The following is a 22,129-nucleotide window of genomic DNA, read 5'->3' as shown; positions in this document are numbered from 1 at the left end:
TACCGATCAAGCAGAAATTTTGAAAGAAATCAGAGATTTCTATAACCATCTTTACTCGAAACAAGATAACTACTCTGAAATTTTTGATTGGAATAATATAATCGATAAAGACAAAATAAACATATTAGATGACAATACGGCTAGGCAATTAGAGGGAACAATTACTTATCAGGAAGCTCTAATAGCCTTAAAAAGTATGAAGAACAACAAATCACCTGGCCCCGACGGTTTTTCTGTCGAATTTTTTAAATTTTTCTGGAATGATATAGGAACGTTTCTTGTGAGATCATATAATAAGGGGTTTGCTAAAGGTCACTTGTCCATTACCCAGAAACAAGGGGTTATTTCAATTTTACCCAAAGGGGATAAACCACGGGAATTTTTAGAAAATTGGAGGCCGATATCTCTCTTAAACATCTCATATAAAATCCTCTCTGCTTGTATTTCAAATAGATTAAAAAAAGTTTTACATTTGCTTATACATGAAAATCAAACGGGATTTTTGAAAGGACGGTTCATTGGTGAGAATACTAGAATTGTTTATGATGTTTTGCAAATTACAAAAGATAAAAAAATCCCAGGAATGATACTCTCAGTAGATTTCCTTAAAGCATTTGATAGCATATCTTGGGATTTTATGAAAAAAACTCTCTCGTTTTTTAATTTTGGTGATGACTTTAAAAAATGGATAAATGTTCTATATAATGATCCTGAATTATGTGTAATACAAAATGGTATTTTCTCTAATTTCTTTAAAATTGGCAGAGGCTGCAGACAGGGAGACCCTGTATCACCCTACATTTTTAATTTATGTGTTGAGATCCTAGCTATTCTTATAAGACAAAACAATAACATAACAGGAATAAACTTGGGGAGGGTGGAAGTAAAACTATCTCAGTACGCAGATGACACAGTGCTTTTTTTAGATGGCTCAGAGAAAAGTTTAAAGAGTGCACTCGACTTACTGTTTCAGTTTTCCAAGTACTCAGGGCTTAAGCCCAATATTAGTAAGACTAAAGCCATATGGATTGGTTCAAAGGCCAACAGTAGAGAAATTATCTGTAAAGATAACAATCTTAAATGGACTAACAACCCTTTTAATATATTAGGTATAGTTTTCACAGCTGATTTAGAACAAATGAATGAGTTGAATTATACCAGCAAGCTTCAGCAAATAGAATTAGAAATGTATCGGTGGGGAAAAAGAAATATTACTACTTTAGGTAAGATTACTGTAGTGAAGTCTTTAATTATTTCAAAAATAACACACCTACTGCTCTCTCTTCCGAGCCCTACCAAAGAGTGGCTGCAAAATTTACAAAATATGCTATTCAAATTTATTTGGCACGGTAAAACAGAAAAAGTTGCCCGTAAAACACTTATTCAGGACTATAAACAGGGAGGTTGCCGTATGATACATTTAGAATCCTTTGTGAGGGCACTAAAAATTTCCTGGATTCGCAGATTGATAACCTCTGATAAAATAACAAATAAACTTTTTGCTGAAGCCACTGGATCGGATGTTCAGAGATTGACTCAGTTTGGACCAACTTATGCAAAGGAAATATCTAAAATTCGCAATTCTTTTTGGAGAGAAATCTTAATATACTTTTCAGAATATTCAGAAAAAATGGCAAGTAATAGTCTCGATGTCATTCTCAGAACTCCAATCTGGTATAATCCTGCTGTATTATCAGATGGCAGAAGAATTTTTTATAAGAATTTGTATGACAAAGGTTTCCATATTATCCAAGATTTATTTAACAGCGAAGGGAAATTCCTATCATTTGACTATTTTGTAGAAGAGTTTGAAATTCAGATTCCTTTTACTCTGTATTATGGATTAAGGCAAGCAACCTTTGGTGCCTACCCTGTGCTTAGACTTCTGAATGCTAACGTTATGTTGCCATTACCGCAGATCTCTAACCCAGTTAAAACATTATGTAACGATAAAAAAGGATGTAGAAGCATATATGACATTTGCATAAAAAGTCTCGGTCAGAGACCAAAATGTGAAGAAAAATGGGAACAAGAGTTAGGTATCAAAATAGACTGGCAACTAACATATACCAATGCCCTGGTTAAAGTTAAAGAAATAAGATTGAAATGGTTTAATTTCAGAATAATCCACAGAATTTTGGGTACCAAAGAGTTGCTGTTTAAATACCATATGATCGAGAATCCTCTTTGTAGTTTGTGCAACAAACAGGCTGAAACGATAAAGCATCTATTTATGGACTGTGAATTAGTGAAGCTCTTCTGGACAGAGGTTGAACTATGGTTAAGCCAAATTACAGGAAATGTCTTCAAAATACTGCCATCTGATCTCATTTTTGGAAGTAGCGATAAAGTTAAAAACCTTGTAATTCTTCATTCTAAATTTTTTATTTTCAAAAGTACTAAATTAAATTCTAGATTGCTACTTAAACCGGAACTTAAATCTACTTTAATGAGTATAGCAAATCAAAACATATAGTTATTGTTTCAGTTTGTCTTTTTTACTTTTTATTACTTATTAGTTTACTTCTAATTATACATGTATATAAATCTGTATATATTTGTTTGTATATAAATAGGGTGTGCGTGCTAGTGTGTGTGAGGTTGGGTATGTGTGAGTGTGTGCAGGAGCCTTTATTTAAATAAAAATTAAAAAATTGTGATAAAAATAGATAAGTCACTCTGGTACACTTCAAATGTTATCAATTCCTTATCAACCTGAATGTTTAACGTACCATAAAAAATTTAATTAATATAACATAGTATATTTTCTCTTAAGTGTGAAAGTGGGAGTGACTGTAGTTTTCTTTTTTGTACTACATATATGCTGTATTTGTGAAGTATTGTGTCAATAAAAAAAAAAAAAAAAAAAAAAAAAAAAAAAAAAAAAAAAAAAAATATGACTAGGCATGTCAGTTTTCTGTTTTGTCATCAGTCTAATATGTATGTATGTAAATTAATCACTGTTATAGATGTGTTGATGATGACTTTAATAATTATTTTCATGACTATTTTTTACTTGTTTTATAGGTGTAAACTGTACAGTGAGGATAGAGAGAGAAACAAAATATTGGATCCAGACGGCAGAAAATATTAGTAGTAGGCCTACCAGATTGAAGTTTCACAATGTTATTTTGCATAATCAATGACGTTGCCTTGGAAATATCTTTCCAAGGTACCTTACGATATTTCACTGATCCATGTTTTAAAATGCAATGTTTTAAACATTTCCTAGATATGTTCAAGTGCATTGTGATAATAAAAATGAGATATTTGGTAAAATTGTTCTCTTTTTTGTTATTTGCATAAGTAATATACTATTCAATACTCCTTCACAGTCAGGTTTAAACCTGGTTTTGGTTTTACTCAGGTCTAAGCAATGGCAATAACAATACTCTAAAACCAAAGTAAAACTAAAACCAGCTTTAACTTTGCTGTGAAATCAAACCAAAGTTTCACATGCCATTTTTTTTATACTGAGGTAGGCCTAATGTCAGGGTATAAAAAGTCATGAAAATTTTTAATTCCTCGTAGGTTTCAAGACCGATGTAAAATTTAACCATTTCAGGTTTGTTGTGCATAGACTTTATGCTAAAAGTGTGTTTGTCAACTTCCTCATATGCTTTGGACAGTTGTTCCAGCATTTTTTCTCTGTCACACTATATCTTTATGCATCTTTTTTTTTTTATTGCTCGTTGTAATTCCACTCTTGTTTCCGAAAGTTCAATTTCTAAAGATCGCATTTTCTGTTCCATACTGAAAATATGTTGTTTTTCCTTAACTGTCGTTAAAAGCGCATCTGAACCTGCATCTGATACAATGCACTAGGCATTGTGGTCTGTATTTGAGAAGCCATTTTCGTCCTCGCTGTTCAACTTCCCACTTGTGCCAGGTTCACTAAAATTTGTCTCAGAGTTATAAACAGTTAAATGTCTAATAAATTTTCTTCGGGGCTTACAAATCTTCGATTCCTTTAGTGGAAATATAGTTGGTCTACCACCCAAATACGATTTATTCCCTTCTTCAAAATGAGCACTACACACGGTGATGCTTGGCGGGCTCGAACTTACTAAATTTGCCTTCATTTCCTGCTCGTCCAATATTGTCAATCCATATACCTCTCTTTTTTGGGTCCTTGGGGAAAGCATAAAATGAAAAAATTCGATTTTGCTTCGTATTGTTGAAACAAACAGGCACAAAACACATAGAACCGCCGAGAGGCATTTTATTTCTGTGTACAGAAATGGCGGCAACGCAAGATAGGTCCCACTTTACCCACAATGCATTGCGCTCAATGTCGAAAACAAGACGAATAATGCAAGGCGTATATAGGATCCGGTTAATGCTGACACTTAAAGTTCTGCTGTGCCCAGTTAATTCTGTGACCTAGCCTTGAAAATCCGGGTCACCTCAGTAAATTGGCCATAATTTATTTGTTTGCCTTTATTACCCATACAAAGTATACATTTTAAAAAAGCCAATATTTCAAGCTAAATGAAAGTAGAATCACATTTAAATTCAACATGCAGTATCAAGAATTATGGCCGGTTAAAAACCACATTTTTATTTGGTAATGGGTGAAATAAAACAAAGTTGATTTATCTTATGCACATTAATTTTTTATTTCTCCATACATTTGCCTGAAAATTCACAGAAATGATGTCAAGTATAGTAACTTTCAATCTAGGAAACTTCAGCAAGTTACCTCCATTAGTTTTCAAGTTATGCTTGTTTTGCTATCAGGTATACTTGAGCCAGCTTTTCAGCTCACCTGAAAATTGTGGGAAGAGCTGAGTAGAAGTCAAATTTCAACACCGTCTATGACAAAAACATCTACAAAACTTATATCATAAATAAAGGAATTTCATCGCCACTGTCTATATCACTGTCACTCGAAAACACCTTATCAGTGTCGTAGTTTTTAATCATTTCAATAACAGTATCTATTCGCAGGCCCCTTCCGTAGTGAGGAGTCGCCATTTTGATTTTACTTTCTCCAGCTGTCTAGAAAATCGCCGATTTCTCGCTCATATATATTTCTATCGTCTTTAAAAATGGTGGCAATGAGAGACAAGAAACATGCCCGGATGTTAAACTATATATCATTTCATGACTCACGATACAAAAGAATACAATTGCCGATCTTTCCAAGATACGCACATATGCGGTTCTGGGCTTTTGGGGTAAGCGATAATTGAACCGCACATATGCGGTGACGGGCTCTATGGGGTTAAGTTATCTCATTTAATGGCCACTTGAAATTTAATTAGGCAAGTGACTTAATAGCTCTGAACTTGGCTAGCGATTACCCAAGAGAAAATTACAGACCTACCACCAAATGTGACTAGCATAGGTCTTCTGACCCATGAAATTTCTAAGTCACACCTTAAAATAAGGCAGCAAAGCTGTCAAATGTACAGACAAAAAGCAGAAAATAATATGCACAAAATATTCTATTCTGATTCAATAATTATGCTGAAAAATGCTAAGCTAAAATGCAAAGTCAACATCAAATTTTACAGGTAATTCTGATGACAGTCAAAACATATAAGGCTACAGACCCATGAGAGTTCAATTTCACACTAAGCAAATGCCAGAATGAGAAAAATGATAATTTCACAAAAAATTGCATAAATTTAAAAAAATGATAATCCAGTAGAGCTGCTTTTCTAATTTAAGCTGAAGGTCAATCCTAAGAATCATTCTTGAAAGTTAAAAAAAAAATGAGCAACACAATTTTCTTTTCATAATGTTATGGTGGCAGTGCACAAAGTTAGTTTTTTTTTGTCAAATCTGATGCAATATTACATAATGGTAAACTACATAAATATCATTAATTTTTAATTATCTATTATTAAAAACATGGACATTAAGAAAATTTGACTACCCCTGGGCTTCATGCCTGTGGGAATTCTAGGTCCCACACTGAAAATGCCAATACATGAAAGATATAGAATTGACAGTTTCCTATATGTGCACCGTTATTTTCTACTTTTTATGTACAGACACTGATGTGTCTGTACATATAGCCGTCCCCTGCGTCTGTCGTCGCCATCATCCCCGTGCCGATAATATGATAAGTGGAAAACCATTTTACCTTTTGGCTTGAAACTTACAGAACTGATGAATAGTCATAATACGCAGGTAAATCTCGAAAATCAGCATGATCAGGTCATTTTTATGGAAGTTAAGCTGGTTTTTTTTTCACTTTTTTCAGCATATATATGCAACTCCAATAATGGATATCATTAGACACATTGGTGTCTGTACATAAAAATACCTGCAGACATGGTTCTACTTGTTTAACCTGAGCTCAGGGTAAATATGCTACAACTGTGTCACCTGAAGCGAGACAGAAATACCTGCATTCCTGGCTCTATCAATAATCTGAGCTTAAGAGTAAACACAATACAGCCATGTCACCAACCAACACACAATGGGAGCTGCTTTTGTCTTCATATACACCATGTTGCTATGTTGAGGTCAGCGTCAAGAAATAAAAAGATGACGTATTTTTCTCTACCTTTGCACACTTCTAAAAGGAAAAGGAAGAAACAGGGGACATACTCATGGATTATTTAAAAATCAGTAAGCCAGTTAAAGAGTTCACACAGTAAGTGGCAACATAGTATTGTGATCTATGTTGATCAAAGCTGCAGAATTGTGAAGTAGAGAGAATATTTACCTTTTTTGACGAATTCTAGACCAAGTTATTCAATACCAAAGTCACAAAACTAGCTCAATCATTCATTGCAAACTTACAAAGAGACAGTCAAACACGGCAAAAGCACAAATGAGCATCAGTTGCAAGAAACATGCTAATAATGAAGTAAAACTTCACTTCATGTTACTTTGATCAGCTGCAGCACCGGAAAGTAAATTGGGAACCGAGAATCAAAAAGACATTCAGACATGGCAGAAGCACTAGCAACAGCTTTCACAGATAATCTCTTAACATGTAGCATCTGTCTGAAAGAGTATAAGGACCTCTGTATACTGCCTTGCTACCATACTTTTTGCAATGGTTGTATATCTGACCATGCCCAAAGATTTCTCTCTCCAAGTGAGACATTTCTGTGTCCTATTTGTAGAGAAGAGACCCAGTTTCAAGCTAGCGGATTTACTCGACTGAAAAATAATTTTGCCAATGCACAAATGACCATCAGTTGTAAGAAACACCATGAAAATGAATTAGAATACTACTGTGAAGATGATGATACCGCTATATGTAGACAGTGTATAGCAACCGAACATGGCCGACATCGTATTTCATTAGTTGATCAACTTGCAAATAGCAACAGAGATAAAATTAAAACTGCTCTTGTAAAAACTATGAAAACGTCGATCAGGTTTAAAGAAGCAGCTGCCATGGAAACAACCAATGACACAGAGGACTCTCATAACAGAACTGTCACAATCAATGAGATTAAAAACCAAGCTGAGCAAATTGTCCGGCTGATCAATGAGAGGAAAGAGACACTGATATCAAAAGTGAATTCTGTTTGCGATAGCAGACAGAGGCAGATGGGAGCAAACAAATATACCCATACACTCCACCATGTCTTGTTACACAACGCCTGTGATTTTGCCTTTCAACTGATCACAAATGGCACTGACTCTGATATCATGGTTCACACAAAACCTCTGATAGAAAGACTGGCAGAGATGGAGAAAGCACCTGTCCCAACTCTAGATACACCAGCACAGATATCATACAGCCCTGGTAAGATATCTGCTGCCAGACTGGAAGCCATGTTAGGACAAGTGACAGTACAGTCACAACCTCCATTAGGGAGACATGGAACAAATCCAAGACTACCAAGTTCTCCTGGACTAGAAGCCATGTTAGGACAGGTGACAGTACAGTTACAACCTCCATTAGGGAGACATGGAACAAATCCAAGACCACCAAGTTCTCCTGGACTAGAAGCCATGTTAGGACAGGTGACAGTACAGTCACAACCTCCGTTAGCTAGACAGGCAATAAATCCAAGATCAGCACCAAATCCTCCCGAACAGGAAGCCACGTTAGGACAGGTAACAGTGCAGTCACAATCTCCGTTAGCTAGACAGGCAATGAATCCAAGATCAGCACCAAATCCTCCCGAACAGGAAGCCATGTTAGGGCAGGTGACAATACAGACAAAATCTCCATTAGCTGGACAGCGAGCAAATCCAAGATCAGCACCACATCCTCCCATTTTCTTAGAGAAGGCAAAGTGTGTGCGTTCTTTTAGTACCAAGCTAGAAGATGACAGAACAATGTCCTTGACTGGGTTAGCCATAAACGAAGGACATGTGTTTGTTGTGTATCAAGGAGAAAACAGAACAAAGATGTTCACACATGCTGGAAATTTCAAGTATGGCATTATAGTAAACAGACCGTTTGATGTGGCTGTGTCACAGACTGGTCTCCTGTATATTGCATCACAGATTGACAGATATGTCCAAGTGTTCTCCACCAGAGGTCAGCAGGTGACAACCATGGTTCAGGGTCAACTGGATGAGCCACGTGGTATTACACTGAACAGACAAGGTAATGTGATAGTTTGTGACAGCTCAAAGAAATCTTTCTTAACATTCCATGCAGACAGTGGACAGCTCCTGGACGCTATTCCACTCAGTATGTGTAAATACCCAGTGTACATCACAGTGAACAGTGTGAATGATAACATTGCAATATCAGATTTGAGCAGACATTGTGTACATGTGCTGTCACCTACTGGTGGTCTGCTGTACCAGTATGGCAGATATGGCAGTGGTGATGGTCAGCTGTGTGCACCTCATGGAGTGTGTACAGACAGCTATGGCCACATCTTCATTGCTGATCTTCTTAACCACAGGATAGTGGCACTGAGTCCACACGGACATTTTATCAGATACATTGCCACTAAGGATGATGGGTTAGAGTCTCCGAAAGCATTAGCCATCAACCCTGCTGGCCAGCTGGTGGTGGCAGAACAGGAAGGCCAAGTTAAGACATTTCAGTACTTACACTAGCTACTGATAATATTGAACAGATGAAAATATATCACAATGCTGGTGTTAGTTAAACCACATGTCACCAATGATAAGGAGGATAGGTTGTAGGAACCAGAACATAACAAATGTGAAATCTGATAGAAGCAGTAACTTTAAACAGTCTGAAAACAAGGGAAAACCAATTTAATAAGGAAAGGCCACTTTTTCCTTTTTTCCTCTTTCTTTCTTTCTTTTCTTTTTTTTTTTTGCAAAAATACATACAGCTAAAAAACATAATTCACAGTCAAGTTTCAGTCCTGTACTGTTACAGTAGACATGTAGAAAATGTTAACTTGGCTTGAGGCCCTTTGGAAATTCATATAATTTTTTTGGCCAAATTAGATGCAAAAGCATGCAATGCAAATTAGTTAAGTTCTAGTTTAAATTTAGAATGTGTAAATTAAGTCAGGGCTTCAGAGTCATGGGAAATCAATGGATAATTTTACCTATAGTGTATGAGTATTTGAGAGCATTTTACTTTTTTTTTTTTTTTTTTGAATGCAAATAATGGATGTTATGTAAAATCATGCCACACAAGAATGACGTATATTTGTAAAATTTTTGCTGCTGACTTTGGCACGAACAAATTTAAAACTGCATGGTCAAAAGACATTAATCTAATTTTACCATGTTGACTTTCTCCGTTACTGCAAATAATAGAATGTCTATGTATATATATATATTTTTTTTATAATTTGTATTTTGTTCTGTTGCCATTTAAATGTGTCCTCTGTCAAAATTTGGCAGTGAGTTTGCTCAGACATCAGTTTGGGACATTGTAGCACTTCATTTGAGGTCAGGGCCGTGCAAATGACAGCTGGACTTCTCTCTGGGAAAGCCTTGCTATCAAATTTTTTAAAAGTCAATACAAAGAAAAAATCAAACTAAAAATCTATGCTTGGCATAAATCCACCACAAATTCAGATTAAGGTTACAATTTTACATAGCATTAATTTCAGGGCTAAAATTTCTGTAGTAAGCTATAGCATTTTGTTTACATTCAGCTAGTGTGCTGTTGAACTTTGAAATTTAAGTAGGAATGGCTTGTTATCTGTATTGATTTACCTAGCATAGGAGCTTGCATTGTCTACTGGAGGAGTTGGCAGTCAACTGTTTGTCCACCTGTCCCTGCCTGTCAAACATGTTTGTAATGGGAAAAAATATATATACAGCACAACAGGTAACATGGTCAATATGATTACAGTTTCAGGACCATATGTGAGAGTTCAAATTCACATAATGAAAATCTCAATATGTGAAAAAAAAATGACAGTGCATAAAATAATATTACATTATGTTTAAAGACATAAAAACCAATACAATTGCTCATGTGGAAATACAGAAAATGCACAGAGCTTCTTAAAGACACTAGTGTTTGGAAAAGAAAATTTAAAAAAATTAAGATAAAACATAACAAAAAATACCAATAAAGCTGCTATTCAAACTTTTAATTAGCTGTATTAACATGATATGAATAACCCCAATGAGTTTGAGAATAATAAGGCACTGTTATTCATCTATAGCATTAATGTTGGCATTACACAAACTTTTATCTTTTGTTAACTTATTAGCAATATTAAACAATATTTACCTGCATAATTATCACTGATTCCTAATTATGTGACACATTTAAGAGAGCTAAACCTATGGGACTTTACAGGGAAATCTCAACGTGTGTTTTATGTAATCTCATTTAATGGACACTTGAAAGTTAATCAGGCAAGTGACTTAATAGCTCTGAATTCAGCCAGTGATTACCCAAGGGGCAATAACATACTGACCACCATCCATATACAACAGAACAATTTTAAATGTCAAATTTGCTCCATTCCGAGTTTCTGAACATGTAATGTAATGGGAAAAAAATAAATATACAGCCGCTCAGCCTCTTTCAATGTACAAATATTTTATCTTCAACAGTCTCAGAGCAGATGTGACTTGTGCATTGTATTGTCTCAGAAAATAAAAGAAGAAAACTGATGTTTGTGTGTTGTCCATTTTTAAACCAGAATAAGCTGCACCAGTGGCAGCAACTTATTAAAAAAAAAAAAAAAAAAAAAAAAAAAAAACCTGCAAGGTTTCCAGAGAAAAACCTAGAACAGATAAGAGAGAACCTTACTTGTACATTACTAACTCCGTTTTACCCTGAAATAACCATTTACACTCATTCAGTTCATTTTATCATGACAATGCAAAATTAGAATTTTCTATACAGGTGGACTACAAATTTGGAAATGTAAACAAAAAATAAATGAATAAATAAATAATAAAAAAAGGCAACAAAGCTTTCAAATGTACAGACAAAAGCAGAAAATGAAGATTCAGAAAAAAGGTCATTTTGTCAATTTTGATACAATAATAAATAATAAATATTATGAATATTCATCAGTTCTGTAAGTTTCAAACCAAAAAGTAAAAGGGTTATCCACTTATCATGTCATCGGTGAAAGTGCACAGCGATGATGACGGCGATGACAGATGCTATATGTACAGACAAAATAATTGAAAGACTGTTATGTCAATGCTTATATGATTATAATTACAATTATTAATATATTTTAAAGTGCTTAAAAGTCACTTACACAGCCATTTTCTTCTCTCGTTTTAGCTTTCTAGGCCACAGGATTGAATATTAACAGATATAAATCAAGGAAAACATTTTAAAATGAACTCTCGATACCATCTCCTTTCCTGTTATAGAAGTGATTATTTTACTATTCTAAAAATGCAGGGTGCCTGTGAAAAATATAATGAAAGACCATTACAAAAAGTTATATCTAGGATTATAACTGTCATGGTTCCATCATTCAATCCTGCCTGTAGATCCTTTAATCACAGTGACATCTTTAGTGCCGTTTCATAATCAAATTTATACTGGTTTACTGCTCTCAAAAGGCTCAAACTACAAAACTGATACAACACTTTCAAAAAAAGCCACAAACACCAACCAAAACTTGAATATCAGGTAATTTAAAAGCTTCAACAGGCTCCTATTATTAACTAAGGCATGTTCCACATAACTCAGCCTAAAGCTGATCTTAACTTTTAGACAAAATATTTGGTTCACTTTCAATCATGATAAATCTATAGTAGCACACTAAAATTAACAAGTAAGAGTCTCAACCACGAGCCATTTCTCCCCTTTAACAAAACCAGGACTATCTTCTTACTTCAGTGAACTACTATTCATTTATCTTGAGTCAAAGTCCTAATAATTTAATGTCATCAAGTTAAGACCAACTATGGCTTGAGATATTTTTGTTAAACAGGTGGCTGCCCCTACAACCGTGCGATGGCAAGGAGTGACTCACCAAATTAAGTCGTGATTGTGCTTTTTTGAGAGCATAGCTTGTATTCATACTGTAACACTATAATGGAATAATAAATGGACACAAATGGAAAAAGGGTCAAAAAGTGGTCCTGAAAAGGACATCTATCTGAAAATTTAATTTTAAAAATGCAGTGGTAGTGAAGGGTTTAGACATTCAGTTCATTTCCAAGGCACTTTAACCCTTCCAAACCTCAATGTGTGTGAGCATGCACATGTACGCGCATGCGTGTGCAAGTGCATACTGAATTCTAAACCTGGATAGAGAAGCAATATGTTAACATATTTGCTGACATATTTTATTACATACTTGTGACTTTTTCCTTTTCCTTTTTGACGTAGAAAGGAATAAATATTGCCATTGTTTAACATAAAACTTCCTCAAAAGCAACATCAAATTTCTTATATCCTGTTTCTTTTTAAGCACAGAAAAATTAGTAAGAACTCTGATATGGGTCACATGGTAGAGAAGAGAAACGTCCTCCTTGTCTGGTGAAAATCTCATCTTACCTTTAATATAAACTTTCTTTTCAAAGCCTCAGGAGATGGAAGCTGGGTAGCTTCCTTGTCTATAGGCTCTGTCAGTAGTTGATCTGTAATAATAATAATAATTACAATAGTATTCAAGACGATTACATATTTTGCAGAAGTACAAATTTATATGATGGCTATATAAATTCTAAAGTAACTTAGGAAAAGTCAACATAAAAAGGTTTCAAAAAGCATTTTTAAAATATTCAATGACAACAACAAATCTTAGCAGGCTAGGAAAACACCTTGAAGTTAAACTTTAAAGTCAGCTACATTCCCAATTTTTTTGAAAGGGAATTTAAAGGAATAACAAATAAGTAAACATTTAAATAAATAAATAAATAAATAAATAAATAAATAAATTTACCTCCAAACACCTCCTTGAATCCATTGGCCATGTTTCTCTGTTGTTGAAGACTGCAGTGATTTTCTATTGACAAAATGACAGGATATCTGAAATAACAAAATTTTTATTCATCAAATTTCAGGCACATCCATACTGGGTGCACAACAGAATAGGGCATTAAGCATTATGTAAAACAAATCCTAATTTGATTGAAGAAAAAAGCTGAAAATTTAAACTCATTTTAAAGACAAATTTATTAAGGCTGATTTTGTGTCTTTAATTCAGCTATTTAACTGCTATTAAATCTGCATATTTAAAGTGAACACATTAAAAAAAATAAATTAGAATAAAACAAACATAAGAAATGAACTTAAAAAGAAAACGAGGTTAAAAAAACTCACTCTGAAGTGACCCAAGCATTTTCAGCTATAGTCTTGAGGACATCCAGAAATTTGACCTTAGAGGTTAGAGTATGTCCGTGGTAGATATAGGGCATCCCTTCAGGCCCGTCCCAGCAGTCCACTAGAAATAAAGGCTGGTTTTTATTAAGATAATGCCTCCATCTTTTCAATGGGGTAAAATTGAGCAATTTACTGACACTGCATAATGGTATTCTTGGAGTCAAATTTTCTTAAAACTAGAGCATTCCTGTTGTCAATTCATCCTTTTTTTTTTTTTTGCAATCTTAGTACACTAACCATTCCTCTATTATTGTAAATAATCTTATTCATTATTATTAGCATTAACAAATGAATAACACTATCATTTCTGAACCCCCATCTTCCATTCATATAACTACTACAAATTAACCTCTTCTAGAAGACTTCAATGATCAGGTTAACATGCCTTTCAACTTGAATGACAATTAGTGAATACTTTTGGACACCCCTGTGTCTAACCTAGTTAATACACTTACATTCAATACAGCGTGCCCCCATACGTAGACATCTTCCATATGCCTCCGTGGACGACTCACTGGAAAACTGATCCCCAGTGAGATATCTGTAAATAAAGAATTATTTACTATCACAATAAAATATAATAATAATAATAATAATTATAATAATAATAAAAAAGAAACAAATTCCAAGTTATACAGTAGCATACATACTATTAATTCATGTAAGGGTCTGTCTCTCCTTACATGGTGACCATAGAGTACAACGATCAAAAGCGGATCAAAATTAAAACCTCGTCTAAGAACCAATCACATATCTACCATAGTGTGCCAAATTAAGCAGTCACAAAGGCATCACAACTAACACACTGTGTAGCAATCTGTCACAACTAACACACTGTGTAGCAATCTGTCACAACTAACACACTGTGTAGCAATCTGTCACAGATAACACATCCAGCAAGAACACACTGCTATCACAACTAACACACTGTTTAGCAATCTGTCACAACTAACACATCCAGCAAGAACACACTGCTATCACCACTAACACACTGTGTAGCAATCTGTCACAACTAACACATCCAGCAAGAACACACTGCTATCACAACTAACACACTGTGTTGCAATCTGTCACAACTAATACATCCAGCAAGAACACACTGCTATCACAACTAACACACTGTGTTGCAATCTGTCACAACTAATACATCCAGCAAGAACACACTGCTATCACAACTAACACACTGTGTTGCAATCTGTCACAACTAATACATCCAGCAAGAACACACTGCTATCACAACTAACACACTGTGTTGCAATCTGTCACAACTAATACATCCAGCAAGAACACACTGCTATCACAACTAACACACTGTGTTGCAATCTGTCACAACTAATACATCCAGCAAAGAACACACTGCTATCACAACTAACACACTGTGTTGCAATCTGTCACAACTAATACATCCAGCAAGAACACACTGCTATCACAACTAACACACTGTGTTGCAATCTGTCACAACTAACACATCCAGCAAGCAAGAACCTATCACCATAAAGATGCCTTTACATACTTCTCTTAATCACACAAAAGTTACAATAATTTAAGTTTGTGACAACACAATTCAAACGAATACATATATTTTATATTTAATATTTTCATTACTATTATCATTGTTCTTCTTATTAATCCACCCCAAGACAACAGCACATCAGAACTAATATATCAGTCTGCCTACGTGTTATGTGATGACGCTATCCAGAACTGAGAGAGAGGCTTTGTCATGTCTTGATTGACCTTCTCATGATCTTCCTCCCATATCGTGTTCTTGTCTGAATACAAATAGTCTAGGAACTGGAACAGAGGGGAACGGCGACATCAGTAGGTGTTAAATTTTACCTCTTTATGATTACCTATTGCAATTTTTCAGATTCATCTGTGTGGTGTTTGTAATTTAATAAATCTTTGTACAAAGAATGAACATGTATCACTGAACATCAATCTGTCATTGTAACTTGTCAAAATTTGCAATACCCATGATCAAAGAGACAGTAAAACATAATCAAAAAAGTAGTTAAACCAAGTCGAAAATTCAAATCAACTAAATTATAAAATAATTCTAAGAACACAATATACAGTTTAATTCTTATTTCTTTTAACTTTTAATATCCCATTGAAATCTGCTCTACCTCGTTATCCCCATTTTCTATAAATCAGACCTATTCTACATTTTGATCATTTTCAACATCAAACGATATCTGTACTTCTTATCCTATTCCAGCCTATCAAAAACTGTCAAATTATTTACCTCGTGATGTGTGAAGTGAGGCTTGACAGCACGTATGGGATCTGATGACTCCAGGATTTGGCGCATGAAAGACAGGACATTCTGCGAATCATTTCCTAAGGGATCCTATGAGAAATGGTAATAAAAATAATAAAGAATCAAGAAAAAATCTTCCTACAGATTACCGATAAAAAAACTGTTTCTGTGTCCAGCTTCATCGAGGATTTAGGTCTTGAAAAACCATGACTGCATGCTATGATTTTTTAATATTAATAAAATACAATGCTTGAAAAGTGAAAACCTTTTCTGATATTTTTACATAATAGGGATACATATGAAATCACCATTTTCTGCAATTCACATTTGAGTGTTACCTTTAATGTTAAAACCCTTAAAGTCAGTTTAAAATGTTTCAAACAATAATATTAACAAATACATTTCTTGTTTTCATTTTTATAAAACATACCTTTTGTTCAACTATCAAAAACTGTTCAAATTCTTCTGCTGTCAGCTTGTCTCTAAAATAAATAAATAAATAAATAAATAAATAAATACATAAATGGTATAAAATGGAAATTGTAATGATATTTTACTTGCATAAGAATATTTTCTCTACTACAGTATAAGAAACATAATCATACAAATCTACATCCTTTGAAAATGGAAAGGATGTTTATTTCAGGCAATTAAGATCTAAATTCTTGGAAATATATGTCTATGTTTATATCTGACGATCAAAATTGAAAGAAAGTTTTTCTACATACCCATCTCTTGAATACATTGGGAAATACTCTGTAAATATCTGTAAACATAAGAAAAGATGGAGTCATTATTATATCCTGTGGAAGACATGTCTGACACCTGAGTTAACAGAGCTGGTAATGATCTTTTGTCTAAAATATGTACAAAATATCCAGTCTTCCTTGCTTTGATTGAAGTCTCTCTCTCAAACATGCAAACACACACAAACAGAGAGAGAGAGAGAGAGAGAGAGAGAGTGAGTTTTTGCCATATAATGGCTAAATAGACATGAAATATCTAAACAAATGAAAAAATAATAAACAAATGAGCATAGAAATAAAAATAATGCTAGCATAAGGACAGAGTAACAATATGTATAACATGTAAACATAAATGCCTTTCACTTCACATATGCTGTTTAGGCTAAAAAGGGAGACAACAGAAAAAATTCCCTGAAATCATAACTTCCTCAAAAAAGGAAACTGAAACAAGAGCCATGTAAAGAACATGACTAAAATGCATTAAACTATCGGTTTACAGTCGCGTTTTATGTCAAATTTTACTTTTCATGTGCCACTATTCACCAGTAGAGGCCTATTAGGCAAATTATGAGTAAATGTGGCACCTGCATTTTCTGAGTGATCAGAAAGAGTATAGTAGCTTCTTTTATTTCCAATATCAATATTTTCTGGTTGCAGACATCCATTACAATCAAACAAAGGTACCAAACATTAAAGAAATAATGTGAATAATATCTGTTTAGCCAAGCATTTTTGTATGGGAGTGCATAAATGCACGTGTGTTTTTTTTTAAATTCATTCCTACTCTCAATACCTTAGATTACTTCAGTGTAGGAAACACTTCTGTCACAGTCTTGTAAATTAAAATAGCTACTGGTCTACAATAACAGCCATTTCTATCTTGTTATAAAAAGGGCAAAATAATTTCCAATTTGATTACTAATTATTTACCTTGCCTCAAAAAAACAGACAAATTTCCATCTAACACTTCAGACAAGAAAACAGGCCTGAGGTCATCAAAAATCAATGCACAATAGGACAATGAAAGCTCAATAGTTCATTTGGGGTAATGATAACTATTTGTCTCATCTGTCAGAAATGAAAGCAATTTAAAGCTTTCTAGTCTAACTAGATTGTCATTTTTTTCTGCTCGCTTTTAACATTCATTTCAGCATAGAATGTATTTGTTATTTTGATTTAGATCAGCCAATATTAACCAAGTCTTCTATTAACTTTATATATACATACATATCCACAAGCATTCCTTTTTTGGTCATTTTAAACAATTCTACTTTATTTTAATCTTTTAGACAAAAAAGGGTGTTTTTTATTTTTCAGTGTGTATACCAAACTTTGGCAAACAAATTCATGACGGCATGGTTTCATAAACACACATAAAACGGAAATAAACTAGACCTCAAGGACGACACATATTACAGGAATAATTGGCCAGAAACAGATTCAATGACATCCCAGGTAAGATGGATGCTTTGTAAAAAAAAAAAAAAAAATGCAATTTCCTCCTCCAACAAAAGAAATAGCTTCTCTCTCTCTCTCTATTTTCATCTCTCACCCTCTAAAAAGGGAAAAAAGTGACAGCCAGTTTTTTTTTAGCTGAATACTTACACTATGCAGGGGCGGATCCAGAGCTATATACTGACAGTCTTCCAAATTATCTTTGTTGATTCATCCTCCAATTTTGACCGTCTTCCAACATTAAAAATTGGATACCCGTCAATGTAAACTTGAAAATCTGACCGTCTTCTGGAAGACCCAGAAGACGGCCTAAATCCGCCCCTGCTATGTACATGGATGAGGTTGTGGTATACTTACACTATGTACATGGATGAGGTTGTGGTATACTTACACTATGTACATGGATGAGGTTGTGGTATACTTACACTATGTACATGGATGAGGTTGTGGTATACTTACACTATGTACATGGATGAGGTTGTGGTATACTTACACTATGTACATGGATGAGGTTGTGGTATACTTACACTATGTACATGGATGAGGTTGTGGTATACTTACACTATGTACATGGATGAGGTTGTGGTATACTTACACTATGTACATGGATGAGGTTGTGGTATACTTACACTATGTACATGGATGAGGTTGTGGTATACTTACACTATGTACATGGATGAGGTTGTGGTATACTTACACTATGTACATGGATGAGGTTGTGGTATACTTACACTATGTACATGGATGAGGTTGTGGTATAGCATGGAAAATTGCTCAAACCCTATTTCCTTCAGCTGTGGCTCTATCATCTGACAAACAAGAAACAATTTGAATTAGGAACATGAAAGACTTTTTTTTTCAAACCATGGCTGCATCACATACAGACACTAATTGGTTACTGACATTTGTGTCAAATCACACTATTTATTTGAAAACATAAAACGGTGTTTATGCTAGAATCCATTTTTTATCCATTATAATTATATTGATGTTCAAGACCATGATCACAAAATGATATAACTGGTATATTCTTTGGCTCTTTTACATAGAATAAAAGCCATAAATCAATAATTACATATATATTTAATAAGTCTTATAAGTCACTATTACTATTATTACAGACATTTTTATTATTTTTATTATCTATTATTGTTAATATGGGCTGTAATGACCAGTACTGTGGTGTCAATGTACTGCAGAATCCATCCTGTTTTTCCCAAGAACAGTGTTCTGCAGAATTTCTCAATTCACACCAATTACTGTACCAATCAGCTTATTCCCGCCCAGCAGTGGTAATTCCAAACTGTTAATCTGCTCCAGTGACCGTTCACTGATTCCACGTCTAATTAATAACTGCCCATGTCATCAACTCCAGTTAAGCTGCATTTTATACAAGATATTGAACTGTATTGTTTGTGTGTATGTGTGTGTTTAGGGAATATATAGAGCAAGGAAGAATAACTTTATACATACATTGGACACTTTTTTAAAAACCATCCCTGAGATCAATAAATAAAACACATCGCAATTCAGTTTTTATAAAAGAGTGTCAAAATGACTTTCAATTAGCAGCACTTCCACATAAATGGCAACTTTAATCCCTACTGACATCTGTCATGAAATGCTATCCTCAGTTCTAATTTCCTTCACTAATTGGTTACTCCATAGCATGCAATGTAAGCAACTAAAAAAATTTAAATTCACTGCACCTGACAGCAGTACCATGTCAGCAGCTATTTTGAGGCAATTAACTAGTAAATAAAGCATTAAACAGGTAAAAACAAAGGTACTAATTTCTCTCAGACTTATAGAAAATTTGTTCTTTCGACTAGTCAATATTACTTCGGATTTGCAGTTTTGTGAGATTTAGTGGTACAACAGACAAGTGCACTGAAAAGTTTAGGTGCAAACTGGTTTTTATATTGATCACCACCAATCCTCAGCAGAATAAATCTCTCAGATAATCCATTTCTTCTGACCCTTTCTCTTCCCACAATACCACTTTTGAAATGCTGGTATTTCTGAGAAATTATGATTAATTTGATAAATGAGTTTTCCAAGTAATAATTCATACGTTTTTTGTTTATCAATATAACTAGCAATGTTGTACTTTACACAATGAATGGCTTTACTAGCAGACATGCCAGCTGCTCTCATTTCAGAGGTAGAACACTTCTACAACCGAGATATGAACATTTAGGGTGTATTCCCAGACATTTAGATCGATCTATCCCTGTGGGGAGTCTCACTAGATTACTGTCAGATAATCCGACTTAAATGTCCCTTCCGCCTTCAACAAGCTGTAAGGGGGTAATTAACTTTCGTGCCCGCTGACAGCTAATTGGCGTGAACCCCCAGGGAGTTAGGTCGATCTAGTTTGGATCGATCTAATCTCTGGGAATGGGGTCTTAGAAACACCTCTTTCAAGGGTCTCTTCCACAAAATGAGGTCTAAAGACTTAGACTATATTAACAAGAATAATAATTATCATATCTGTATATATATATACTTATTTTTGCATTTGCAACTCTGAGGTTGAAATTTTGTAATTATTGCATATCATTGTACCCGCGAAATGGATTTTGTAAATACAGTGCACATCAAGCCAAAATAAATAATAACTAGAAGATCAGAGAGGCGATACCGCCTCCGAATATTGTACCACCAGCTGGAGCAAGCGCATTCGTATAGACCCCCACATACACAAAGTAAGGGACACAGCCACCAGTCTTGTGCTTGACAAGCTGTAAAAATGCAATCAACAACAATTTTCAAAACATTCAAAAAATATATATAACTTAAAATGGTACAATCAAAGTGAATTCATCGTAAGGTAGGTCAAAGGTCAATTTCAAGGTCACAGTAAATTGCCAGTATATGATTTCCTATTCAAGTTTAATAGTAACTATGGACCTATCTCTGCCAGTTTTGGAGATAAAAGGGAAGCAAAATTCGCAAAGTTCAGTTCATGGTGAAAAGTAGGCCAAAGGTCAATTTAAAGGTCACATTTAGATTGCCAGTATATGACTTCCTATTCAACTTCAATAATAACTATGGACCTATCTCTGCCAGTTTTGGAGATAAAAGGGAAGCAAAATTTGCAAAGTTCAGTTCATGGTGAAAAGTAGGTCAAAGGTCAATTTCAAGGTCACAGTAAGATTGCCAGTATATGACTTCCTATTCAACTTCAATAGTAACTATGGACCTATCTCTGCCAGTTTTGGAGATATAAGGGACTAAATATTATAATTTTGGAGTTACCATAATGTGCCATAAATTTCCTACAGAAAAAATTAATTAAAATAAAGAAAAGGTCATTTTGGTCAAAATTCTTGAAATGGGAGGTGTTCTGAAGTTCGAGATGTTCAAATTTGATGATATAATGTCATTTTTGACCACGAGTTGTCTGCTTTGCCAAGCCTTATGTTTTATTTTTCTGGAGTTCAAAATTTATTATCCATTACCGTACTGCACATTTTGCTTTCACCACCAATGTACTTTTTGATACAGCGTAACTTTGGAGATAAAAGGGAAGCAAAATTTGCAAAGTTCAGTTCATGGTGAAAAGTAGGTCAAAGGTCAATTTTAAGGTCACATTTAGATTGCCAGTATATGACTTCCTATTCAAGTTCTACAGTAATTATGGACCTATCTCAGCCAGTTTTGGAGATAAAAGGGAAGCAAAATTTGCAAAGTTCAGTTCATGGTGAAAAGTAGGTCAAATGTCAATTTCCAGTTCACAGTAAGATTGCCAGTATATGACTTCCTATTCAACTTCAATAGTAACCATGGAAATATCTCTGCTAGTTTTGAAGATAAAAGGGAAGCAAAATATGCAAAGTTCAGTTCATGGTGAAAAGAAGGTCAAAGGTCAATTTCAAGGTCACAGTAAATTGCCAGAATATGACTTCATATTTAACTTCAATAGTAACTATGGACCTACCTCTGCCAGGTTTGGAGTTAAAAGAGAAAGAAATTAGC

General features: G+C 34.4%; 1 protein-coding gene across 12 annotated transcripts in view; it reads right to left on the bottom strand.

Annotated features, from left to right (window-relative positions):
• Nucleotides 1-22,129, bottom strand: part of LOC106152397 (1-phosphatidylinositol 4,5-bisphosphate phosphodiesterase gamma-1) — a 61,875-nt gene that overhangs the window by 26,866 nt on the left and 12,880 nt on the right. For 11 of the 12 annotated variants that reach the window (XM_087011223.1, XM_087011222.1, XM_087011224.1 and 8 more), the window contains 9 exons: nucleotides 18,880-18,957; nucleotides 16,676-16,713; nucleotides 16,378-16,429; nucleotides 15,933-16,037; nucleotides 15,363-15,478; nucleotides 14,140-14,225; nucleotides 13,625-13,745; nucleotides 13,245-13,330; nucleotides 12,857-12,939 (listed from right to left, as the gene is read on the bottom strand). In XM_087011223.1, the coding sequence (XP_086867349.1) occupies nucleotides 12,857-12,939; nucleotides 13,245-13,330; nucleotides 13,625-13,745; nucleotides 14,140-14,225; nucleotides 15,363-15,478; nucleotides 15,933-16,037; nucleotides 16,378-16,429; nucleotides 16,676-16,713; nucleotides 18,880-18,957 (765 nt within the window). Of the gene's footprint in view, nucleotides 1-12,856; nucleotides 12,940-13,244; nucleotides 13,331-13,624; nucleotides 13,746-14,139; nucleotides 14,226-15,362; nucleotides 15,479-15,932; nucleotides 16,038-16,377; nucleotides 16,430-16,675; nucleotides 16,714-18,505; nucleotides 18,740-18,879; nucleotides 18,958-22,129 lie in introns of those variants that run through there. The other variant, XM_087011228.1, reaches the window with a different exon arrangement.

The sequence above is a fragment of the Lingula anatina genome, chromosome 4 (genome assembly GCF_051362555.1).
Source record: "Lingula anatina isolate TDL-2025a chromosome 4, LinAna3.0, whole genome shotgun sequence".
In the NCBI taxonomy this organism is placed as follows: domain Eukaryota; kingdom Metazoa; phylum Brachiopoda; class Lingulata; order Lingulida; family Lingulidae; genus Lingula; species Lingula anatina.
This window is presented reverse-complemented; position numbering and strand designations above follow the sequence as displayed.